General features: G+C 56.8%; 1 protein-coding gene across 1 annotated transcript; it reads left to right on the top strand.

Moving 5' to 3' along the window:
* The first annotated feature begins 1193 nt into the window (after positions 1 to 1193).
* Positions 1194 to 22308, top strand: MYH6 (myosin heavy chain 6). Its single transcript, XM_067533119.1, is given in 41 exon segments — positions 1194 to 1368; positions 1371 to 1396; positions 1728 to 1871; positions 2728 to 2884; positions 3705 to 3732; positions 3836 to 3944; positions 4049 to 4141; positions 4445 to 4508; positions 4680 to 4778; positions 4952 to 5055; positions 5786 to 5924; positions 6164 to 6282; positions 6462 to 6611; positions 6892 to 7062; positions 7564 to 7873; positions 8240 to 8313; positions 8552 to 8639; positions 9142 to 9259; positions 9360 to 9483; positions 9658 to 9794; positions 10084 to 10210; positions 11245 to 11373; positions 11707 to 11949; positions 12177 to 12353; positions 12840 to 12985; positions 13065 to 13155; positions 13642 to 14031; positions 14316 to 14442; positions 15175 to 15293; positions 15415 to 15611; positions 16865 to 17048; positions 18134 to 18299; positions 18392 to 18516; positions 18729 to 19037; positions 19171 to 19374; positions 20044 to 20169; positions 20297 to 20426; positions 20429 to 20571; positions 21274 to 21369; positions 21814 to 21948; positions 22173 to 22308. Coding segments are annotated over 41 exon segments (5811 nt in total). The 5' UTR covers positions 1194 to 1196; the 3' UTR covers positions 22194 to 22308.
* Positions 22309 to 23800: the final 1492 nt, after the last annotated feature.

Here is a 23800-nt window from a genome sequence, read left to right as displayed (position 1 = left end):
TTCTTTCCCCAGCTCTGGGAGAGAATTGGGGGCTAGTGGTTGGAGCAGGGGCTGGGTGCCCAGACACCTGGGTTCTATACTGGCTCTGGGAGGGCAGTGGGGGATAGTGGTTAGAGTGGGGGGGGGGCTGGGTTCCCGGACGCCTGGGTTCTCTCCCCGGCTCTGGGAGGAGTGTGGGTTCTAGTGGTTAGAGCGGGGGGGCTGGGCACTGGACACCTGGGTTCTCTCGGGGCTCTGGGAGGGAGTGGGGGCTAGTGGTTAGAGTGGGGGGGGGGGCTGGCAGCCCCGACGCCTGGGTTCTCTCCCTGGCTCTGGGAGGGGAGTGGGGGCTAGTGGTGCCAGGGGCCTTCCGTGAGGGGGGCGGGTGGCAGTAGCCGGTCTCTTTCACACCCCCCCCCCCCCCCGCAGGAAGAGATGAAAATAAACCAGAGACATGCGGAGCCCGCAGGACAATGCGATTTCTTTCTCTCGCCTCCATCTCCCCCTCCCCCATCTCCGGCTGACAGCCCCCCCCCCGTTATCAGCCCCTGGGACCCTCCCAGCCTCTCTCTGGAATGCAGCCCGGGGGGGGGGTGAGGGGGGCTGCACAGTGACCCGCTCCATTCATGGGCACGTTCGCACCGGCTCCTCCCGGGGACAGGGGGGGCGCAGTGGTATAAAGGGGGGGTGAGGGGCCCCGGCCGGCCCAGATCTCACCAGAGCTCCGGGATACCCCACCTGCCTGCAGTGAGAGCCGGGGACCTGTCACCCCAATGGAGGGGAGAAGGGGGGGTCAGATGGGGAGAGGGGGCATCTGGGTGAGGGGGGTAGCTGGGAGTAGTGGGGGGACAGTGCGTTGGAGGTGGGAAGTGGGGGGCTGGTGGGTGGAGTGGGGGCCTGCGGGCAGGAGGGGAGGGGGCTTATGGAGAGGGGAGGGGGCTGGGCAGGGGATTTGGGTGGGGGGGCTCAGGCTACATGGGGAGACTCTAAACTGCCCCCCCCCGTCTCTCTCTTTCCTCCCCTCCAGACTATTTGAATCTCGCCCGTGAGACTCCAACCAGGTGAGTTTCTGCCCCATAGCCGAGGGGCTGGGGATTTAGGTGGGGGTGACCCCCCAGGGCTGGTGGGCCCTGGCGGTGCAGTGGGTGGGGGCTCCCACCAGAGGGCGCCCTCCCTGCTCATCTCCCACCACCACCACCCTTTCCCCCCTCCCCAGCATGGCGGATACCCACCTGGCTGAGTTCGGGGCGGCCGCCCCCTACCTGCGCAAGTCGGACAAGGAGCGCCTGGAGGCGCAGACCCGGGTCTTCGACATCCGCAGTGAGTGCTTCGTGCCCGATGAGAAGGAGGAGTTCGTCAAGGGCAAGATCGTCAGCCGGGACGGGGGGAGGCGACCGTGGAGACCGAGAATGGCAAGGTGGGGCCGGCCGGGGGAGGGCCACTGGGGGCCGGTGGGGGAAGGGGGATGGCCCGGTGGGGCTGTGGGTGGCAGGGGTGCTGGGGACTGTAAGGAGTCAGGGCACGGCACGGTGGGGGGCAAGCGTGACGTTGTCCGTGGGGAGGCGAGTCAGAGGCCGAAGATGAGGATGGGGCGAGGGAGGGGTTGGTCCAGGGGTCAGGGGTTAAAGGGATAAATGGGGAAGCAACAGAGATGGGGAGGGGGCTGGCGAGGTGCTGAGGGTGAGGGAGGCGGCTTCCCCGCCGTCCCTCCTCCCGCCGCCCCAAACGACCCTCTGCCCCCTGCCCAGACGGTGACGGTGAAGGAGGATCAGATCATGCAGCAGAACCCGCCCAAGTTCGACAAGATCGAGGACATGGCCATGCTGACCTTCCTGCACGAGCCGGCTGTGCTCTACAACCTCAAGGAGCGATACGCCGCCTGGATGATCTACGTGAGTCTGGGGCGTAGAAGGGGGGTTTGCCCCACGTTACTGGTGTGCCTATGGGGTGGGAGAACTACTGGGGTCTCCAGCCTGATTTATGCCCCTCTGGGAGTTGCTGCCTTCTAGATCAGGGGGGACATCATCTGCCTTCTAGACTAGGCAGGGAGGTGGCCTCCTGCTCTAGATCAGGGTGGGCATCATCTGCTGTTCTACATCAGGGGGAATTTCCTTCTGTTCTAGCATAAGAGAGGGTTGTGTCCATATTCTAGACTGGGGTGGGCACCCCCTCCTCTTTAGACCGAGGAACAGGTGTCATCTCCTGTTCTAGATCAGGGAAGAGACCATTTCCCCCCATCCTCATTCCAGATCAGACCATGAGAGTCTTCCATTCTGGAATCTCATGTTCTAGATCAAGGGAGGAGGTATTGTCTTCTATTCTAGATAAGGGAAGGGGTGTTTTCTTCCATTATAGGTAGGGGGCCTGTCTCTAGTTCTAGAATAATTATATAGATGTGTCTCTGGGTCTAGATCAGGGCAGGGTTTTTTTATCCCATTCTAGATGGGGATACGGATGTGTCTGGACTGGAGAGATGAATGTGTCTCTAGTTCTAGATCAGGGAAGGGGAGCATGTCCAGTTCTATACCTGAGAGGAAGCACTATATTCCATTCTAGATCACGGATGGGGAGATGTCTCCTGTTCTAGAACAGGGGAGGGGGAGTCGCTGCATGGCACTGACCCTTTCCCTCAGTTCTCAGTCACTTGAGGGTAGGTTCTTAATCTCTTCACCGTGCTCTCCCCCCACTGCTCTGACTCCTCTCTCTCTCTCTCTACATCTTCCCCCCAAACCCATTCCCTCTCTCCAGACCTACTCAGGGCTGTTCTGCGTGACAATCAATCCCTACAAGTGGTTGCCGGTCTATAACGCGGAGGTGGTGGCTGCCTACAGGGGCAAGAAGAGAAGTGAAGCCCCGCCCCACATCTTCTCCATCTCCGACAATGCCTACCAGAACATGCTGACGGGTAGGAACCTAACCGTATCCCTACCTGTATCCTAACCATAATCTTCACTATATCCTTAACCATAACCTTCACTATACCCCTAGCCATAACCTTAACTATACCCCAAACCATGACCTTAACTATACCCCTAACCATAACCCCCCCACTCCCACTCCCAAACACACATATCATCTGCATCACATAGATTCATAGATTTTAAGGCCAGAAGGGACCATCAAGATCATCTAGTTTGACCTCCTGCACATCGCAGGCCCCAGAACCTCACCCACCCACTCTTGTCACAGACCCCCTGACCTCTGGCTGAGTTACCTGAGGTCCTCAAATCTTGATTTAAAGACGTCAAGTTACAGAGAAGCCACCATTACACCAATTTAAACGTACAAGTGACCCGTGCCCCACGCTGCAGAGGAAGGTGGAAAAACCCTGGGGGGTCTCTGCCAATCTGACCGGGCGGAAATGCCTTCCTGACCCCAAATATTGTGATCAGTTAGACCCTGAGCATATGGGTAAGACCCCTTCAGCCAGACACCTGGGAAAGAAATCTCTGTAGCCACTCCAAAACCCACCCCCCATCTGGTGTCCCGACTCCAGCCATTGGAGTAGCCTAACCTGTTTGATGGCCAGTTTATAGCCATTGGTGCTTGTGTCCACGCTGGCCGGTAAAAAGCACACCTACCAGCAAATGCTGAGTGGTGCATCTCCCCGACACCCCACCCCCCAGCATCATTTCCTGCCCCACACACCTCCCTCCAGTCCCCAACACTCCGTATCTCCCTCGCACCCCCCGCCGTTGCCTGCTAACCCCTCTTCTCTCTTCCAGACCGAGAAAACCAGTCCATCCTCATCACGTGAGTACCTCCCCCTCCACACACACCCCACTGTCCCCCGGGGGGGGCCTCAGCTGCCTCCTGTCCCCCCCACCATGTCACCAGCCTCCTTCTCTCTCCCCAGCGGAGAATCCGGGGCAGGGAAGACGGTGAACACCAAGCGGGTCATCCAGTACTTTGCCAGCATCGCAGCCATCAGCGACCGCAAGAAAGAAGGGACCAGCGCCAGCAAGGTGATAGCCCCCCCTGCCCCCCCAGTGCTGCAAGCTTCCACCTGGCAGTGTCCCACAGGGGGTAGATCCGCACCCAGTTCTAACCCCCCATTTCATCCCCCCAGGGGACCCTGGAGGATCAAATCATCCAGGCCAACCCTGCCCTGGAGGCCTTCGGCAACGCAAAGACATTGCGGAACGACAACTCGTCCCGATTCGTGCGTATCTGGGAGTGGTGGGGGGTGGGAGTGGGTGAATTGATGGTGCCCCAGCACCTCTTTCGTTACAGATTAAGCACCGGGGGTGAGATGTCTGGGGCGTCTCTATGGGGGGGATAACGTCAGGGAGGGGGGATCTATGGTGGGTCTGGGGGTATCTGTGGGGCTGTGTCAGGAGTGGCGGGAGGCTCTGTGGGGCCCGGTCTGGGTTAGGAGGCGTCAGTGGGGCTGGTCTTGAATTGCCACGTCCCCGCCCCCGCCACAGGATACACCCGAAATACCCCACACATTTGCTTTCTCTAGGGTAAATTCATCCGGATCCACTTTGGGGCGACAGGAAAGTTGGCGTCAGCTGATATCGAGACCTGTGAGTAAGATGAGTGTCAACATTCTCAGCGCTGTCTGTCCGTCCAGCCACATCTGTCTATCTGTCTGTCTGTCTATCTATCCATCCGTCTATCCGTCTGTCTATCGTCTATCCCAATACATTCCTATCTATCTATCTATCTATCTATCTATCTATCTATCTATCTATCAGATCTCCTGGAGAAATCCCGGGTCATCTTCCAGCTCAATGCGGAGAGGAACTATCACATCTTCTACCAGATCCTGTCCAACAAGAAGCCAGAACTTCTTGGTGAGTCAGTGAGGGGAGCTGGGGTGGGGAAGATGGCCCATGGCAAGGGGCTGTTTACTGAGGCCACGATCAGGGCCTGCTATGGGCTCCGAGGGAATCCTCAAAATCAATCCAGCCGTTAACTTCTTTCTTTCTTTTCTTTCTTTTTCCCCTTCACCATCACCCTGGAGCAGACATGATGCTGATCACAAACAACCCTTATGACTACAGCTTCGTCTCCCAAGGAGAAGTGACTGTCGCCTCCATCGATGACGCCGAGGAGCTGATGGCCACCGACGTGAGAGACAATGGGCTGGGGGGAGGGGGCAGGGAGAAACCTGGCCTCATTGACCCCGGGGCAAAACTCCACTGGGAGATGATATATTACAGGGGAGGTGGCAGATTTACTAGGACGGGAAGGGTGGTTGTATCAACAGAGAGATGCCAGCCTGGATGAAGAGATGGATGGATGGATGGATGGGTAGATGGGGTGTATGGGGATGGATGGATGGATGGATAGATAGACGGGGTGTATGGGGATGGATGGATGGATGGATATATAGACGGGGTGTATGGGGATGGATGGATGGATGGATAGATAGACGGGGTGTATGGGGATGGATGGATGGATGGATAGATAGACGGGGTGTATGGGGATGGATGGATGGATGGATGGATGGGGTGGGGAGAGGGATGGAATGAACGGATGGACAGATGCATAGAAGGGGTGCAGAGGGATGGACACATGGATGGATGGATAGATGGGGTGGGGGGGGAGGGAGAGAGGGATGGATGGATGGATGGACGGGTAGAAGGGGTGTAGAGGGATGGATGGATGGATGGATGGATGGAGAGACGTATGTGGTGACAGACGGATGGACAGTGGTGAGGCAAGCACTCAGTCCCCTCCCTCGCACCGAAGAGTCTCTGAGCCCCTCGGCACGCTTCAGTGCGGCCCTGGGGTTGGGGCTAGGAGGAGATGCAACTCCTGAGCCCGACCCTCTGTCCCTCCCCTCCCCTGTCCCCAGAGTGCCTTCGACGTGCTGGGCTTCACCCCCGAGGAGAAGATCGGCGTCTACAAGCTGACGGGCGCCATCATGCACTTCGGGAACATGAAGTTCAAGCAGAAGCAGCGCGAGGAGCAGGCCGAGCCAGACGGCACCGAGGGTGGGTGGGGCGGCGGGCACGTGGGGGAGGGAGGGAGGGACACCACTGCGGAGAGGAAGCCAGGCAGGGAGGGGTCAATCAAGGTTATCTGGGGACACAGAAGGAGGAGGGGCCACCAGGAGAGCATGGGAAGATCCAGGAGGGGGGTGGAGGGATCACAGGGTGTGGGGGTATTCCAGAGAGTTGGGGGCCGCATGGAGAACTGGGGCGGGTGCCTGAGCGGGTCTCTCTACCCACAGACGCGGATAAATCCGCCTACCTGATGGGGCTGAACTCGGCCGACCTGCTGAAGGGGCTGTGCCACCCCCGGGTCAAGGTGGGCAATGAGTATGTGACCAAGGGGCAGAATGTCCAGCAGGTGAGAACCCCCTTCCTTCCTTCCATCCATCCATCGGCCCACCCACCCACCCACCCACCTATCCATCCATGCATCCATTCACCCACACCCTTCCTCCCTCTCTCCCTCACCCCATTCTTTTCTCCTCAAACTCTTACCCACCTCCCCATCTCTGACATGCCTCTGGCGACCCCTCGCAGGTTTATTACTCCATCGGAGCCCTGGCCAAGTCCGTGTACGAGAAGATGTTCAGCTGGATGGTGACCAGGATCAATAGCACCCTGGAGACGAAGCAGCCGCGTCAGTATTTCATCGGGGTGCTGGACATTGCTGGCTTTGAGATCTTCGACGTAAGTGATTTCCCGCAGCAGGAGGCGCTGTGAGGAGTGAGATGGGAGCATTGGCTGGGGGGCAGCTCCTGGCTGCGCCAGCCCCAGCCTCCCCCAGCAGAGGGCACTGTAGGGAATGTAGTGTAGTTCCTCCCTTCCTCCATTAGGTGGCTCCATAGGGAAGCATAGCTTGGTAGGCGCAGTTACACTCTGGTATGTCTTCAGCAGATGTCTCTATGGTCTCACCCTAGCGAGGGGCAGGGGGCGGTACTGTGTTCTCACTTGTCTCTTATTCCCCTAGTTCAACAGCTTCGAGCAGCTCTGCATCAACTTCACCAACGAGAAGCTGCAGCAGTTCTTCAACCACCACATGTTTGTGCTGGAGCAGGAGGAGTACAAGAAGGAGGGCATTGAGTGGGAGTTCATCGACTTCGGCATGGACCTGCAGGCCTGCATAGACCTCATCGAGAAGGTACCGCCTCCTGAGACAGCCAGGCCCCTGCCTGGCAGCCAAATAGGAGCTGGCACCACATATAGGGGCAAGGCCCCATATCCTAGAGCTCTGCAGGCCAACCTGAACCTGATGGGACCCAGATACAGGTGTTGGGTTCAGATCGGGCCAGCTCTTCTCCCCGTTCCTGGGCATCGGCATGGCAGGGGTTGGGGAACAGCAGGAACAGGGCACGCGCCCATTGGTGCCGTGCCAAGCCCACGGGCAGGAAGTGGCGGCACTGACTCAGATTTGGGGGCAAGGAATGGCGTTGGGTCAGAAAACTTGACCGTCTTGGGCTCAGGTCGGGCAAACTTGGGCCTAATTTAGGTCCAGGTCAGGTATAAAAGTTGAGCCTGAGCAGACCTCTGCCATTCCCCATGCCTCACCTCCTTGAGGCAGCCCGTCGCAATCTTAAAACTGATCTCTTCTTTTTTCATCCATCCATCCCTTCCCTCCTCGTCTCATCATCCCCTCCACCAGCCCATGGGCATCATGTCCATCCTGGAGGAGGAGTGCATGTTCCCCAAGGCGACGGACATGACCTTCAAGGCCAAGCTCTACGACAACCACCTGGGCAAGTCGGGAAACTTCGGGAAGCCGCGGAACATCAAAGGGAAGCCGGAGGCACATTTCTCCCTCATGCACTACGCCGGCACAGTGGACTACAACATCAATGGCTGGCTGCAGAAGAACAAGGACCCGCTCAACGAGACGGTGGTGGGGCTCTACCAGAAATCTGCCCTCAAGCTCCTCGCCCTCCTCTTCGCCAACTACGCCGGGTCTGAGACCGGTGAGAAAACAGGGCGGGGTGAGAGAGAAAGATGGAGGAATGGGAGGGGATGTGGAAAGAGGTAGGGAAGATGGATGGATGGATGGATGGAGACGGGCGTGGTCATCGATGGATGGATGGATGGAGATGGGTGTGGTCATGGATGGATGGATGGATGGATGGATAAGGGGAGGTTTGATGGATGGATGGAATGGGATAAATGGATGGAAGGAGGAATGGGGGACAGATAAATGGATGGGGTGAATGGATGGGGGAGATGGGAAGAGAGAGATACCCAACAAGGGACAGAACAGCCTCAACCCCCCAACCTGCCCCCTCCCTCCCTGCCCATCTCATGCCCCCTTTCCTGTGCTCTCTCCCCTGCAGGCGGTGATGGAGGGAAGGGGAAGGGAGCCAAGAAGAAAGGCTCCTCCTTCCAGACGGTCTCAGCGCTGCATCGGGTATGAGCCCCCGACACCCCTTGACCCGGGGAGGGCAGATTGTGGGGAAGGGGAACCTCAGTGAGGGGAAGAATTTGCATTAGGGGAGGGAGGTGCCCATGGGAATGGAGGGGGCAAAAGGGGAAGGGAAATACTGGGAAGGAGGAGGGAGGGTGTTGCCCTATGAGGCCTTCCCAGGAGTGGGGGTTCCCTGGACCCAACCAGCCACACTGACCCCGCCTCCCCTCCCGCCCCCCAGGAGAATCTGAACAAGCTGATGGCGAATCTCAAAACCACCCACCCCCACTTCGTACGCTGCATCATCCCCAACGAGCGGAAGGCGCCGGGTGAGGGGGGGCGGGGATTTCTGAGGGGAAGGGCGTGGCTAAAGACAGGGGGTGTGGCTACAGATATAGGGGCGAGTCTCAAAGAATGGGGTCGGCCTTGGCAGGATGGGAGGGGCTCAAGGGCAAAAGGACTGGGTGACGGGTCTGGTTTAGGCGCATGGGGAGGGGCTAAGAGAATGGGGTGGAGCTAAGTGGTTGGGGGCATAGTTAAAAGTACTGGAGTGTGGCTAATGACTAAAGGAATAGGGGTGGGGCTAGAGGGGCATATAACAGAGGGGATGGGACTAAAAAGCAAATGGGTGTGACTTATTTATGATGGATAGGGCTAAGAGGAAGGGGAGGGGCTTAGGAGAAGGGGTGGAGTTAAGGGATTAAGGGGAGGGGTTAAAATGTCATGGGTGGGGCTGTGGGGAAGGGGTGAGAGACAGGGAGAGTGGGCAGTGTGAAGGGGTGGGGCCAGCACTGACCTGGGGTGACCCCCCTCTTTCCCCGCCCCCCCCAGGGGTGATGGACAACCCTCTGGTGATGCACCAGCTGCGCTGTAACGGGGTGCTGGAGGGCATCCGCATCTGCCGGAAGGGCTTCCCCAACCGCATCCTCTACGGGGACTTCAGGCAGAGGTGGGTCTGGCCCCCCCGGGGGCACTGCTGCAGGGATGCTCACAGCATGGGGGTGAGCTCAGAAATCTGGGGTCACTAATGACCCCTTTCCCCACCCCAGGTACCGTATCCTGAACCCTGCGGCCATCCCCGAGGGCCAATTCATCGACAGCCGCAAGGGGGCAGAAAAGCTGCTGGGCTCCCTCGATATCGACTCCAACCAGTACAAATTCGGGCACACCAAGGTGAGGGGGAGGAGCCTAGGGGGGTGGGTGGAGCATCTATCTATCTATCTATCTATCTATCCCTATACACACCCATCTATCTATCTATCTATCTAACTATCTATCCCCATACACACCCATCTATCCCTAACCCATCTATCTATCTATCTATCTATCTATTCTCCCCCTCCACAGGTGTTCTTCAAGGCCGGGCTGCTGGGGCTGCTGGAAGAGATGAGGGACGAGCGCCTGTCCCGGATCATCACCCGTATCCAGGCCCAGGCGCGGGGGCAGCTCATGCGCATTGAGTTCAAGAAGATCTTGGAGCGCCGGTGAGAGGGGGCACAGGCCCTCCTGGGCCAGTTTGCGTGGGGCCAGGCAGGGGTCTGCCCAGGGAGACCACATAGATGGGTCCGAACCCCATACGCACCCCCAGTGAGGGCCCTCCCAAATCAGCGAAATTTGGTGCGGCCATTGGGTGGAACGAGTTGCTTGGATCCCAGAAGACGGCCATGAACAGCTCACAGAGGCTGAGCTCCTCTCTCCCCCTGACCGCTGAACTTTGGGGAGGCCCATCTGGGCCGGCATCACCCTCATTGATTCCTTCTGCCCCCCCTTCAGGGACGCCCTGCTGGTGATACAGTGGAACATCCGGGCCTTCATGGGGGTGAAGAACTGGCCCTGGATGAAACTCTACTTCAAGATCAAGCCGCTCCTGAAGAGTGCTGAGACAGAGAAGGAGATGCAGGTGGGGCCACAGGGTGGGAGTAGGGGCTGCAATGGGTCTGGGGAACTGGATTACCAGGAACTGCTGAGGAAATTGAGATGGGTTCTAGGCCCATTGCAACCATGACTGCTCAGGAACAGAGGTGGGCTCTAGGTCAAATGCAAGTCGGTCAGGAAAAGATGAGTTCTAGGTCACATGTTTGCAAAGCTGGGTTCTAAGTTTGTGCCACAAACATGGGTTCTTGTCTGAACGCAGCCTCAGATGCCTAGATAGACTGGAACCGCTTGGTTATGGATAAGGGGTTCTGGGTCAAATACAAAACGGAGCTGAGTTCTAGGGCAGTTTGAATTGTTTGAGATGAGGGACTGAGTTCTAGGTCGAATTAGCCTGTACTTGTGTTCTAGGTCATCTGGAACTATTCAGTTTGATCAGCTGGGTTCTATGTCACATGCAGCTAACGCTGAGTTCTAATTCAACGGGGTCTATTCTGTTTGAGGTGCTGTGTTCTGGGTTAGCTGAACCTGGCTTGAGAAATACGTTCTAGCTCATATACAGGGTTCTAGGTCACCTGGAATTACTTAGGGAAAGGAGCTCATAGCTAGGTCAAATGCAACACACAACTTTGTTGTAAGTCACTTGGAACTGAACGGGAAAAAGAGACGGGTTCTAGGCCATACTAAAGCTCTGCTGGGTTCTAGGTTGACTGGATTTATTTGGGGGAATTATTTGGTTGCCAGCACCAAGGTGGCTGCTCAGCAGAAAGAACTGAAGACCGCCCCGTGACGGTGACTGCTCCCTTGGCAGGGTGGGTTCAGTTCTGGTTTTGCTCTGGCAGTGAAAATTATTTTGCTCAAGGGGAGATGGAAAATATTGCAACCGCTTTGTGGTAGCTATAGATCGGGTGGATATGGATGGCCATTGCAGAGGAAGGGATAGGGATGGAGGTGTGGATGGATGGATGGATTCATAGATAAACTGGGCTCCCTGGTCTGCATGGGGTGGGGTGGGGCGATACTGGGCTTTCTGGTCCCTTTGATCTGAACCTTCCCTGGCAGACCATGAAGGAGGAGTTTGGGCGCTTGAAGGAGGCGCTGGAGAAGTCGGAGGCCCGGAGGAAGGAGCTGGAGGAGAAGATGGTCTCCCTGCTGCAGGAGAAGAACGACCTCCAGCTGCAAGTGCAAGCTGTGAGTGATGGGGGGATCCCTCTACCCCAGATCCCCCCAGCCACCATGGCCCATGGCGTTGTGTTGATCTCATGACTGGTTGGACTCTAAGAGATGGGGGTCCCCACCCTGAATCCCCTTTGAGCCCTATGGTCCATGAGCCCTCTCAGTCCTTCCCTGCCCCCCCATCCATGAGTGACAAGGTACCCCCAGCCCCATCTGAGCCTCACACACCCCAATGGGAAGCCCTGTGCCCCCCAGCTTTGAGTAAGGGGAGCCCTGTGCACCAAATCTTGTCCATGCCCCACAGTCCATGGGAGCTTTCTTTTCCCCATTCCTTTCTTCCACTGACAGGAGCAGGACAACCTGAACGACGCTGAGGAGCGCTGCGACCAGCTGATCAAGAACAAGATCCAGCTGGAGGCCAAGGTGAAGGAGCTGACAGAGCGAATGGAGGACGAGGAGGAGATGAATGCGGAGCTGACAGCCAAGAAGAGGAAACTGGAGGACGAGTGCTCGGAGCTCAAGAAGGACATTGATGACCTGGAGCTGACCCTGGCCAAGGTGGAGAAGGAGAAACACGCCACGGAGAACAAGGTGAAGATGTAGAAGGGATGAGTGGCTGGAAGGCTATGTGGGGTGGGATGAGTCTCCTCAAGACTGATTGGGAGAGACTGAGTCTCCCTCAGGCTGGTTGAGCTGGGCTGGGTGCACACAAGGGCAGGTGGGTTGAGAACAAAGTGAGGACCCCACCTGGGATATCCCATTTGGCTCCAGACCCGTTCATCCCAGAATCCTCACATCCCAGATTCCTTCCCCACCAGGTGAAGAACCTGACGGAAGAGATGGCTGGGCTGGATGAGATAATAGCCAAGCTGACCAAGGAGAAGAAGTCACTGCAGGAAGCCCACCAGCAAGCGCTGGACGACCTGCAGGTGGAGGAGGACAAGGTCAACAGCTTGACCAAAGCCAAACTCAAGCTGGAACAGCAGGCAGATGATGTGAGTATATCTTAGACCTGCAGGAGGCACTCTGCTGCAGGGAGCATGGTCGGGGGACTCAGTAGGGGTTATTCTCCATACACAGTCAGTGCTGACCACAATGTTCCACCATGGAGCTAGGACTTGGATTGAATGGTTGGGTGTCCTCAAGGTTGGGTTGGGTGTCCTCAATACTGGTTGGGTTGGTTGGGTTGGGTGGGTCCTCAAAGTTGGGTTGGGATGAGTGTCCTCAAGACTGGTTGGGTTGGGTGTCCTCAAGGTTGGGTTGGGTTGAGTGTCCTCAAGACTGGTTGGGTTGGGTTGGGTTGTGTTGTGTTGGGTGTCCTCAAGACTGGTTGGGTTGGTGTCCTCAAGGATGGGTTGGGTTGAATTGGGTGTCCTCAAAGTTGGATTGGGTTGGGTTGAGCTGGGTTGAATGTCCAGGCTGAGTTTGGGAATTCCTGGCAGAGGAACGTTTTACCACTAGCACACCTTTTTCTCTCTCAGTTGGAGGGCTCCCTGGAGCAGGAGAAGAAAATCCGGATGGACCTGGAGCGAGCCAAGAGGAAGCTGGAAGGGGACTTGAAGCTGACCCAGGAGAACGTCATGGATTTGGAGAATGACAAGCTGCAGCTGGAAGAGAAGCTGAAAAAGTAGGAGTGTTGTTCTCTGCACAGTCCCATTGTGCTCTGGAGCATAGAGGGGGACTCACCTCTCTAAATCTCTTTGCAGGAAAGAGTTTGACATCAACCAGCAGAACAGCAAGATAGAGGATGAGCAAGCACTGGGCCTGCAGCTCCAGAAGAAGCTGAAGGAGCTGCAGGTTGGCGCCTTTCTCTTGCTGTAGAATGCCCCTCCCTTCCCCTCTAGAAAACTCATTTCCCTCCATTCTTCTCTAGAAACAGAGGCTCTTTTTGGGATGCTTTTGACTTGACTCTAGAACTAACTATAGAACTCCAATTCTGGGTTCACACTCCCTGTGCCTCTGGAACCCAGATCTTCTTTCTGGTCTAGAACACTAGCTACTCAACAGTGATCTGAGGAAACTTTCGTTTTCCTCCCTCCAGACAGAGAAATCTATAAATCTATGAGTCCTTTTGTTTCTAGAACCCAGATCTGATCTAGATCCTGGCTGTTCTAGATGAGGATTAGGAAGTTGTATTCCTTTGCTCCTATACCCTCCCCCCCCCCGCGTCCCTGCCTGCTAATCTAGATCCTGGTGTTCTAGATAAGGATTAGGACGTTCTAGGCGTCCCTGCCTGCTGTAGAACGTAAGGTGTCTAAGGCGGGGGTCTCTCTCTGGCTGCAGGCGCGCATCGAGGAGCTGGAGGAGGAGCTGGAGGCCGAGCGCACGGCCCGGGCCAAGGTGGAGAAGCTGCGCTCGGACCTGTCGCGGGAGCTGGAGGAGATCAGCGAGCGGCTGGAGGAGGCGGGCGGGGCCACCTCGGTGCAGATCGAGCTGAACAAGAAGCGGGAGGCAGAGTTCCAGAAGATGCGGCGGGACCTGGAGGAGGCCACGCTGCAGCACGAGGCCACGGCCGCCACCCTGCGCAAGAAGCACGCCGACTCGGCGGCCGAGCTGGGCGAGCAGATCGACAACCTGCAGCGGGTCAAGCAGAAGCTGGAGAAGGAGAAGAGCGAGCTCAAACTGGAGCTGGACGACGTCAGCTCCAACATGGAGCAGCTGCTCAAAGCCAAGGTGCCCGGGAGAATGGGGGGCAGACCCAAAGAGGGGGGTGGGGCCACAGGCGGTGGACGGAGCTAAGAATGGAGAGGCGGAGCCTCAGTGGGGGAGGAGCCACTTATGCCGATTTAGAACAGGTGCTTAAAGCCAAGGTGCCCGGGGGGCAGGCTGAGGGATGGAGGGACCAGGGCTGATATGTCATCCCCCTCATTCCCCCACCCCTTAATCCCAACCCAAACCCTACACCCTAACCCCGTTTGTTCCCCTGTGTCTCCCCCCTTCCTCCCCCGCTCCCCCAGGTCAGCCTGGAGAAGCTCTCCCGCACACTAGAGGACCAGGCGGCTGAGCACCGGGCCAAACTGGAGGAGACGCAGCGAGCGCTGAATGACACCAACACCCAGAGAGCGAAGCTGCAGACGGAGAATGGTGAGGCCCCTCCCTCTGACCCCTGAGACTCCACCCCCATCCTAACGTTAATCATTCATGCTTATCTTCACTCGAACCATTATCTTAGTCTTGCACCAGCCTTAACCACTAGCTGTAAACCCTTCCTAAGCCTGTGAACTTAACCCACTACCTCTAATTATACCCCAACCCTCACATCCTACCTATACCCCAAAGCCACTCACCCTAACCCTAACCCACTCACCTTAACTATACCCCATACCCACTCTCCTTAACTATTGCTCTAACCCTAACTCACTCACCCTAACTATCCCCTAACCCACTCACCCTAACTATCCCCTAACTCACTCACCCTACCTATTCCCCTCACCCTAACCCCCTCATCCTACCTATACCCCAAAGCCACTCACCCTAACCCTAACCCACTCACCTTAACTATACCCCTAACCCACTCACCTTAACTATTGCTCTAACCCACTCCCCTACCTATACCCCAATCCACTCACCCTAACTATCCCCTAACCCTAACCCACTCCCCTACCTATACCACTATATCCTTAACCCGCTCAGGTTAACTATACCCCTAACCCTAATGCACTAACCTTAATTATACCCCTAACCTTAACCCACTCACCCTAACTATCCCCCAATTCACTCACCCCTATTATACCCATATCCCTAACCCACTAGCACTAATTATCATCATAACTGTGACCCAACCATTGCCCAATTTCTATTCGCTGCTTCCCACAGGGGAACTGTCCCGCCAGCTAGAGGAGAAGGAGGCCCTGATCGCCCAGCTGACCCGCGGCAAACAGTCCTACACCCAGCAGATGGAGGACTTAAGGAGACAGCTGGAGGAGGAAGCCAAGGTGATACGATAGCCAGGGGCAGCGGGTTGGGGAAGTGGGGCGCTGGCATTCCTGGTGGGGGGGAGCCCCGGGCTGGGAGTGAGGGGCACCAGCAGAGCTCTCCATCTCCCGCCCCCTCCAGGCGAAGAACGCCCTGGCCCACGCGCTGCAGTCGGCCCGGCACGACTGCGACCTGCTGCGGGAGCAGTACGAGGAGGAGACGGAGGCCAAGGCCGAGCTGCAGCGCTCGCTCTCCAAGGCCAACTCCGAGGTGGCGCAGTGGAGGACCAAGTATGAGACGGACGCCATCCAGAGGACGGAGGAGCTCGAGGAGGCCAAGTGAGAGCCGGCCGGAGCCGCGGGGAGGGGGAGGCGGGGAGGGGTCTATCCAGGTTCAGTCCCTCCACGGTTCCTTTTCCTTCCCTTCCCTCCTTCTCCCAGCCACCCCCTCCCCTCTTGGCCCCGGACACTGGGGTTCTCAGCCGCATCCTCTAACGGGGAAGCTTTTGGCTCGGGTTATATTTTCACTCGTAGCGTATAAGACGAGCGAAAAGCTTGTTGGTTGGAGGAGAGACGCCCACCCCCCAGGTCCCAGCACGAAGGTAGGTGGGTCAGACGCAAACAGGGCTGGGGAGTTCCTGCTCCATACCTAGAGCGGTCTAGAACATCAGAAGCACCAGCTGTTGCGTGGGTTCCTCTCCACACCCAAGGGAGGTGCTGTGATGGGGACACCTCGCCTTGGCTCTAGAACGGCAGGTGCAATGTGGACTCTGTTCTGGGGTGAGCGTTCTAGATGAACCTAGAACTGCACGGGGCTACACAAGGGCCGTGCTTCGTGACCGCCGGGAGCTATATCCAAGGGGGCTTACGGCAGGCCAAGGGGGCCATTGATTGGGAGCCGAAGTGGCCCTTTCTGGGAAAGTGTGCTCCAGACCAGTTTAAAATAAGGATGTTCAAAGATAGTTTCAGATCTTCACTGGCCCGGTTTTGAGGATGGGTCACGGGGATTTTGTCCTTGAACCTCAGGATGGAGCTTGGGAACCCTGCTGGAAAAGTGAGCTAGACTGTCCTATGGAACTCAGGGAGCGTTCTAGAGCAATCTAGACCAGTCCTCCAGAATGCCAACGACTGTCCGCTCCTTTCACCTGCACTCAGGGAGTTTTAAGCGGGGTGCTTTGTTCTAGAATAACACGTTGACTCCTTGGGTCTCCTCTGGTCTCGAATATCAGAGACAAGATCTGCCCTGGGGGAGGCCTAGAATGGTCTGTACCTTCCTCTAGGAACCTTGGGAAGGACGTAGAGGCCACGCCTGCTGGCTCCAAAGTGAGTCTAGAAAGGCGCAAACTGATGTGAGATAAGGGTTACATCTGGAGCAGTGGGGTGCTCCATGCGGGGATGGTAGAACCTGAGACAGAGGACTAGAGTTGCTTTTTGTCTAGAATGGTCTAGAGAAAAAGGTTCCCAGGCGTCAGGCCAGTGTCTCAGGCATTTTCTGCTGGGAACCCCCCATAACTCCACGGCCCAGGGGGTTGAGGGAGGGGCCAGGTGCCTCCGTGGTGCCTGACGGTGTCTATCGCTCCCCCGGGGGGCAGGAAGAAGCTGGCGCAGCGGCTGCAGGAGGCCGAGGAGGCCGTGGAGGCCGTGAATGCCAAGTGCTCGTCGCTGGAGAAGACCAAGCACCGGCTGCAGAACGAGATCGAGGACCTGATGGCGGACGTGGAGCGGTCGAACGCCGCCGCAGCCGCCCTGGACAAGAAGCAGAGGAACTTCGACAAGGTGGGGTTGGGCGGGGGACAGAGAGAGAGGGTGTGGGGCATGAAGGGATGGAGTAGAGCAAAGACAGAGTGAAGCAGGGCCAAAGGAAGAGAGAATAAAACAGAGATAAAGAAATCAAGCATGAATGAAATAGAGTGGAAGGAAGGAAGGAAATAGAATAAAGAAAAAAGAAAGTAAAGAATGCAAAAGAGCAAAGAAAGATGAATGCAATGAGTCAAGGAACAAAGAAAGAAAAGACTAAGGAAAAGAAAGCAAGCGAAGGACACAATGAAGGAAAGAAATAGGGCAAAGAAACAACGAATGAAGGAAGGAAAGAATGAAACAAAGCAAAGAAAGAGAATAAAGTTGAGACAATAAATGAATCAAAGAAATAGGGTCAAGGAAGCGAAGAAAGAAAGAAAAAAAGCTAATGAATGAGTGAAATAGCACAAACCGGGATTAAGATGAAAGAAAGAAAGAAAGAAAGAAAGAAAGAAAGAGAAAACTAGGCTTGGCAGAATACTATTTTTTAATTCCAACAGATAATGTTGCTGTTTATTTTTAAGCTTTTTAAAATCAGTTTCAATTTTGATGGGGGCCACAGAATCATGGGTTTTATTTTTATTTTCCTTGATTTCAGTTTTGACACTTGCTGGAAATCCTGGCGCCAGAGGTCAGACACTCCGGGTGGGGGGTGGGGTGATGCTCGTTACTTAACGGCAGCCGACGTAGAGAGACAAAAAGGTTAAGTGTGTTAGGACCGTTAAAACGTGGCCTGTCAGTGTCACAAGGCAGAACACAGCAAGTCAAGATCCTGAAATCGAACGTGAATCGTTCCCCAAGCCGGGTTTTTCGTCCTGTGCCTGGCTGCACATTAAGATGAATTGTTTTTTTACGGGTCGGCGTGCGCGCGGCGAAATTCACGTCGCCAACGTCGAGCGATCAAAAGCCAATCCTCCCAAGCCTAGAGCCAGCCACAGAGAGAGAGAACGGGGCAGTGCTCAGAGAAAGGGAGCGAGAAGAGGTCCGAAATCTCGGGGGGGGAAATGGCAGAGGGTTCCTCTATCGAGGTGACTCTCCCCGGCCCCCACGTCCCTCCTCCCCAGATCCTGGCCGAGTGGAAGCAGAAGTTCGAGGAGTCGCAGATGGAGCTGGAGTCCTCGCAGAAGGAAGCCCGGTCGCTCAGCACCGAGCTCTTCAAGCTGAAGAACGCCTACGAGGAGTCGCTGGAGCATCTGGAGACCTTCAAGAGGGAGAACAAGAACCTGCAGGGTGAGAGGCCCCCGGCCCGCCCGTGCCCCCCACCCGTGCCCCACTCCCTGCACCCTCCGGCCCCGCTCAGCGCCGTCTCTCTCCCCCCGCAGAGGAGATCTCGGACCTAACAGAGCAGCTGGGCGAGGGAGGCAAGAACCTGCACGAACTGGAGAAGGTGCGGAAGCAGCTGGAGGCAGAGAAGATGGAGCTGCAGACGGCGCTGGAGGAGGCTGAGGTGAGGGGCGCCAGCTGGGTCAGTCTGTCTGTCTCTCCTGGGCCAGCTTTCTCCAGCTCATCCTCCCTGTGTCTGTCCCCTTCGTTCATTCCTCTTCTCATTCACTGACTCGTTCTTTACATCGTATTTCACTCCATCCTTTCCCCTGGTGTTTCACTCCTGCTCTCGTGCACCGGTTCTTTCATCTCTCTCTCATTCGTCCTCTTCCCAAGGCCTCCCTGGAGCACGAGGAAGGAAAGATCCTGCGGGCCCAGCTGGAGTTCAACCAGATCAAGGCGGATTTCGAGCGGAAGCTGGCGGAGAAGGACGAGGAGATGGAGCAGGCGAAGCGCAACCACCTGCGGGTGGTGGATTCGCTGCAGACCTCGCTGGACGCCGAGACCCGCAGCCGCAACGAGGCCCTGAGGGTCAAGAAGAAGATGGAGGGCGACCTCAACGAGATGGAGATCCAGCTGAGCCACGCCAACCGCATGGCGGCCGAGGCCCAGAGCCACCTTAAGGCCACTCAGACCCATCTTAAGGTAACAGAGGGGGCAGGGAATGGGCCCAGGGGCCTTTCCCCTGTAGAAGGCACAGGCTCCCACCTGGACCCACGGTGGGGGACTGGCTGGCTGGGGAGGGGTCTCTGGTAGCCTTGCATGTTTCGTCCCACAGGATTCCCAGCTGCACCTGGACGACTGTCTCCGGGCCAACGAGGACCTGAAGGAGAACATCGCCATCGTGGAGCGGCGGAACTCCCTGCTGCAGGCCGAGCTGGAGGAGCTGCGAGCCGTGGTAGAGCAGACGGAGCGTGCCCGGAAACTGGCCGAGCAGGAGTTGATAGAAGCCAGCGAGAGAGTCCAGCTGCTCCACACCCAGGTGGGAGAGACGGGGACACCCGGATGTCTGCCCCCCACCTCTGGGTGCTGGGCCTTTGCCCCAATCTCCTCTCCACGGGACGCTCATTCGCAGCAGCCGGAGTGATCTAGAATGTGGTGCTCCAGAGCAGCCGCATCTCGAATTCTCTTCGTTTGGGACCGTGGGCATGTGGGTTCCCCAGGGCGAGGATCTATCGCGTCAGCCCCCAGTTCATTTCGCCAGCACAGAAATCCCACTCGCTCTAGAACAGCTGCCTAGAACGAAGACATCAGGCTTATTCCATGATGGTCTAGCATATCAATCCTCCTCTTTTAACTCCAATAGGACAGTCTAGAACACTGCTGTCAATCGCTCCCTCTCCCATGTTCTAGAGCATGACCGTTGGTCTGCATTAAGCACAGTTATCTAGAACCCACTATAACGGTCGCACTTTTAGCCCTGTTTGTTATCTAGAGCCGAGCGGTGGGTCCTGAATCCAGTGCACGTCTGTGCTCAGAGCCACTTTGTGATCTAGAACACTGTCCCTGGAGGGTTCCCATACAGCTTTTCATCCTGGTTCCAGATGGATTCCAGATGCTCCTCTAGAAAGAAGACCTAGAACAGGGCAGCAGAGATCTTGATAACCAGATGACAACTGTTTTCCCCCTGACGCCCCTTGTGTTCCCCTAGAACACCAGCCTGATCAACCAGAAGAAGAAGATGGAGGTGGATCTGTCCCAGCTGCAGACGGAGGTGGAGGAGGCCATCCAGGAGTGCAGGAACGCCGAGGAGAAGGCCAAGAAAGCCATCACCGACGTGAGCGCTGGGAAATGGGATGGGGAGGGGCCTTTCCCCTCAATGGGGCGCCAGCTTCAATCCAGTCCCAGGACGCAGGGGACTGGCTGGCCCAGGGGGAAGGAATGACCCTTCTCTCTGGCCGCAGGCGGCCATGATGGCGGAGGAGCTGAAGAAGGAGCAGGACACCAGCGCCCACCTGGAGCGGATGAAGAAGAACATGGAGCAAACCATCAAGGACCTGCAGCTGCGGCTGGATGAGGCGGAGCAGCTGGCCCTCAAGGGGGCAAGAAGCAGCTGCAGAAGCTGGAGGCGCGGGTCCGGGAGCTCGAGAACGAGCTGGAGTCGGAGCAGAAGCGCAACGCGGAGAGCATCAAGGGCATGAGGAAGTGTGAGCGGCGCATCAAGGAGCTCACCTACCAGGTGCCTGGGGGCAGGGGAGGCATCTGGGGGAAAACTCCAGGGGTATGCTCCTGATCTAGAACATCTGTTCAAGGCAGTGTTCTCCTGATCTAGCACATGTGCTACAGGTGACCCCCCTGATCTGGAACATCTACTCGCTGTTTTAGTTGCCCGATCTGGAACATCTACTCCGGGTGGTCTCCTGATCTAGAATGTCTACTCCAGATCTGCATCTACTGCTTCTAGACCATTGCTCCTAATTCCAGAACAGGACTTTAGAACCTCCTGCCCCCGTCTTGCATCTAGAACCAAAGCATAAACTCCCCACCGGGTTTTTCATTCTCAGGCACTTTTTCCAGTGGGGAGAGAAGTTTGAGTCTGGATCTTCCTTCTCTTCATCTTGAACTAAACGGGTCCTGATTCCCTGGCCCCCTCTGATCTAGAGCCAGACCGTCGTGCCTCACCACCCACCCTTCCTTTCTAGAACCAGACTCCAGACCCTCCCCACATTATCCCCCCCCCCCAACATCCAGCTCTGCACAGGTCTCCATCTGACCTAGACCCGTTCTGGATGGGCTCTGGAGATTGGAATCCAGATGGTTTCCAAATGGAGCTAGAGACCCCACAGCCAGGGAGGTCAGGGGGTGAGTCTGACGCTGTTATCCTAATGCTTCCCCACCCCCACCCCCCATCTCTCTCCCCCTCGCCCCCCTCCATCCTCAGACCGAGGAGGATAAGAAAAACCTGCTGAGACTCCAGGACCTGGTGGACAAGCTCCAGCTGAAGGTCAAAGCCTACAAGAGGCAGGCCGAGGAGGCGGTGAGTATCCGGCCCCTCATCCCAACCAGTCCTGCCTCCCCCCTCCGAACCAGGGCCTGCTTGAGTATCCAGTGGCAGGCAGTTCCGCAGGCGAACACGTTAGTTGTTGTTCTCTGTGCCCACCCCGGGCAGGTGTGCGGGAGGAGGGGTGGATAGTTATGGGTGGGGTTGGATGGACGGACAGGTTGACAGCAGAGTGGATGGACGGGTGTAATCTCTTGGTGCCCTTCCCTGCTCTTATCTGCTGCAAATCCAGTGGCAGGCAGTTCCACATGTTAACACAATGCGTTTTGTTCTCTGTGCCCCCCAGTGAGGCAGGAACTTTCTCCTCCTCCCCTGGGCAGAGCTGAGTCCAGGGCCCGCTGCGGACCCAGCGACGGGCAGTTCCGCAGGTTAACGCCCCGGTTTCTCTCTCTCCTCCTCCCCCCCCACCCCTCCCGGCAGGAGGAACAAGCCAACACCAACCTGGCCAAGTTCCGCAAGGTGCAGCACGAGCTGGACGAGGCGGAGGAGCGGGCCGACATCGCCGAGTCCCAGGTCAACAAGCTGCGGGCCAAGAGCCGTGACGCTGGGGGGAAGGTGAGCCGCGGGAACCTGCGGGGAGGAGAGCCGGGGGGGGTACGGCGCTCGGTCTGGCTGGCCCAACCCAGAGACTCCAGCCCCGGCTCTGACCCTCTCATACCGAGGGCGTCACTCAGCCTTTCTCTTCACATCCCTCGGTATTTTCCATTCATTTTCTTTCTTTCTTTCTTTCTTTTCCTTCCCCCTCGCCCTTTCCTCCCTGCTTTTTCTTTTTCTTCCAGAAGCTCCACGACGAGGAATGAAAAGGGCCCCCCTTTTCCAGAGCACGGCTGGGAACCTGCCCCCTTCTGCCCCCCACCCCCCCCAAACTGGGCTTAATCATGTAGAATTAATAGAGCGTCATTAATAAAGTGGAACAGCACATTCGCTCCTGGTCTGTCATTCTGATCTGGTGGCACAGCTCCCCCCGCCTGCCCCCTCCAGTGGAGAACCCAGGCGTCCAGGCCATTCCCCGCTCTTTGGATGCCCCCTGGTGGCCGATAGGGGTGTTGCACAATAACCACACAGGGCCCATATAGGGCATATGGGGCCAGACCACCTTTTCCGGGGGGCAGGGGACACCACACACATTTTGGGGTTCAGGGTAGGGGACGTCAGCATGGAGACAACGCTCTGTCAGTTCCTGGGCCCGGAGTGAGTCAGGCCACAATAGAGGAGTACAGACATGCACCCCCACCATTAAACAGCCCCCCCAAAAAAGAGAGGTGTCCCATCCCCACATCGGAGGGGTAGCAGGAATCTCAGAGGCCCAGAGACTATGGAGCAGGGAAGGGTCCAGAACTCTCTTATGTCCAGCCTGGGGGGGAGTGGATCGTGAAACTTCGGGGTGAATTTGAGAGGGGTGGCTCAAAGTCAGATTGGGCGCGACGTCCTGCTTGGAAATTTTGGGGTGAATGCTGCCAGCCTTGGGGTGAATCCTGTTCATTTCGGGGGGTGATCGCCTGCTGTGAAATGGGGCTGAATCTAGTTGGGATTTGGGGGTGCATTCTGCCTATTTTGGGGGAGGAATCCCGCTGTGAAATGAAGGCGAATCCGTCAGTTTGGGGGGGGCCTGAAACATCCAGTCTGATTGGGGTGAATCCGTCAGTTTTCAGGGCTGGGTGCTGCTATGAAATTGGGGTGAATCTGGCTGTGATTGGCGAGGGAACCCCACCAATTTGAGGGTGAATCCTGTTCCTTTCAAGGGGGTGCTATCTTTCTGTCAAATGGGGTAGAACCATGCTCTGATTTGGGGGGCAGACGGTCGATTAGAGGGGTTGAACCTTGCTGTGACGTGGGGGCGTGAAGCTGTTAATTAGGTTGGGTCAGATTTTTGCTGTGAAATTGGGGTGAATTGAGTTGATTTTGGGGTGGGGCTGAACAGACTGTTAATTTGTGACAGAATCTCGCTCTGAATTGGGGGTGAATCTTGGTGTCAGGCTGGGGTGGACAAATGGCTCTAATCTGAGGCATATTTGTCAGAGATTTTGTGGTGCAACCGTCATGAAATTATGGGGGAACCTTGCTGTGAAATCTTGGGGTGACGCTTGCTGTCAGTTTTGGGGTGCACCCAGCTCTGAATTGAGCCGATTGGGCCAAATTTGGGGGCGACGCCTGCTCTGATGTTAGGGTGAAACTCCCAGCGAACCTTGCGATGCATTTTGGGGTGAACCTGATTCTATTGTGGGGTGAACCTTGCTGTTAATTTGGGGGTGCATTGTGTTGACATTGGAGGGCAAATCGGGCTGATTCCAGTTTGCGGGGAGGAACTTCACTCTTTCGGGGTGAACCCTGCTGTGAATTTGGGGTGGAATCCTGCAGTCAGCTTTTGGGGGGCCCTGAGTCCACTTGGGGTGAGCAAGCCGTGCTC

The sequence above is a fragment of the Emydura macquarii genome, unplaced genomic scaffold (genome assembly GCF_026122565.2).
Source record: "Emydura macquarii macquarii isolate MOO-44397 ecotype Brisbane River unplaced genomic scaffold, CSIRO-AGI_Emac_v2 contig_3322, whole genome shotgun sequence".
NCBI lineage: Eukaryota > Metazoa > Chordata > Testudines > Chelidae > Emydura > Emydura macquarii.
Note: the sequence above shows the minus strand (reverse complement) of the source record. Positions and strands in the feature narration are given on the sequence as shown.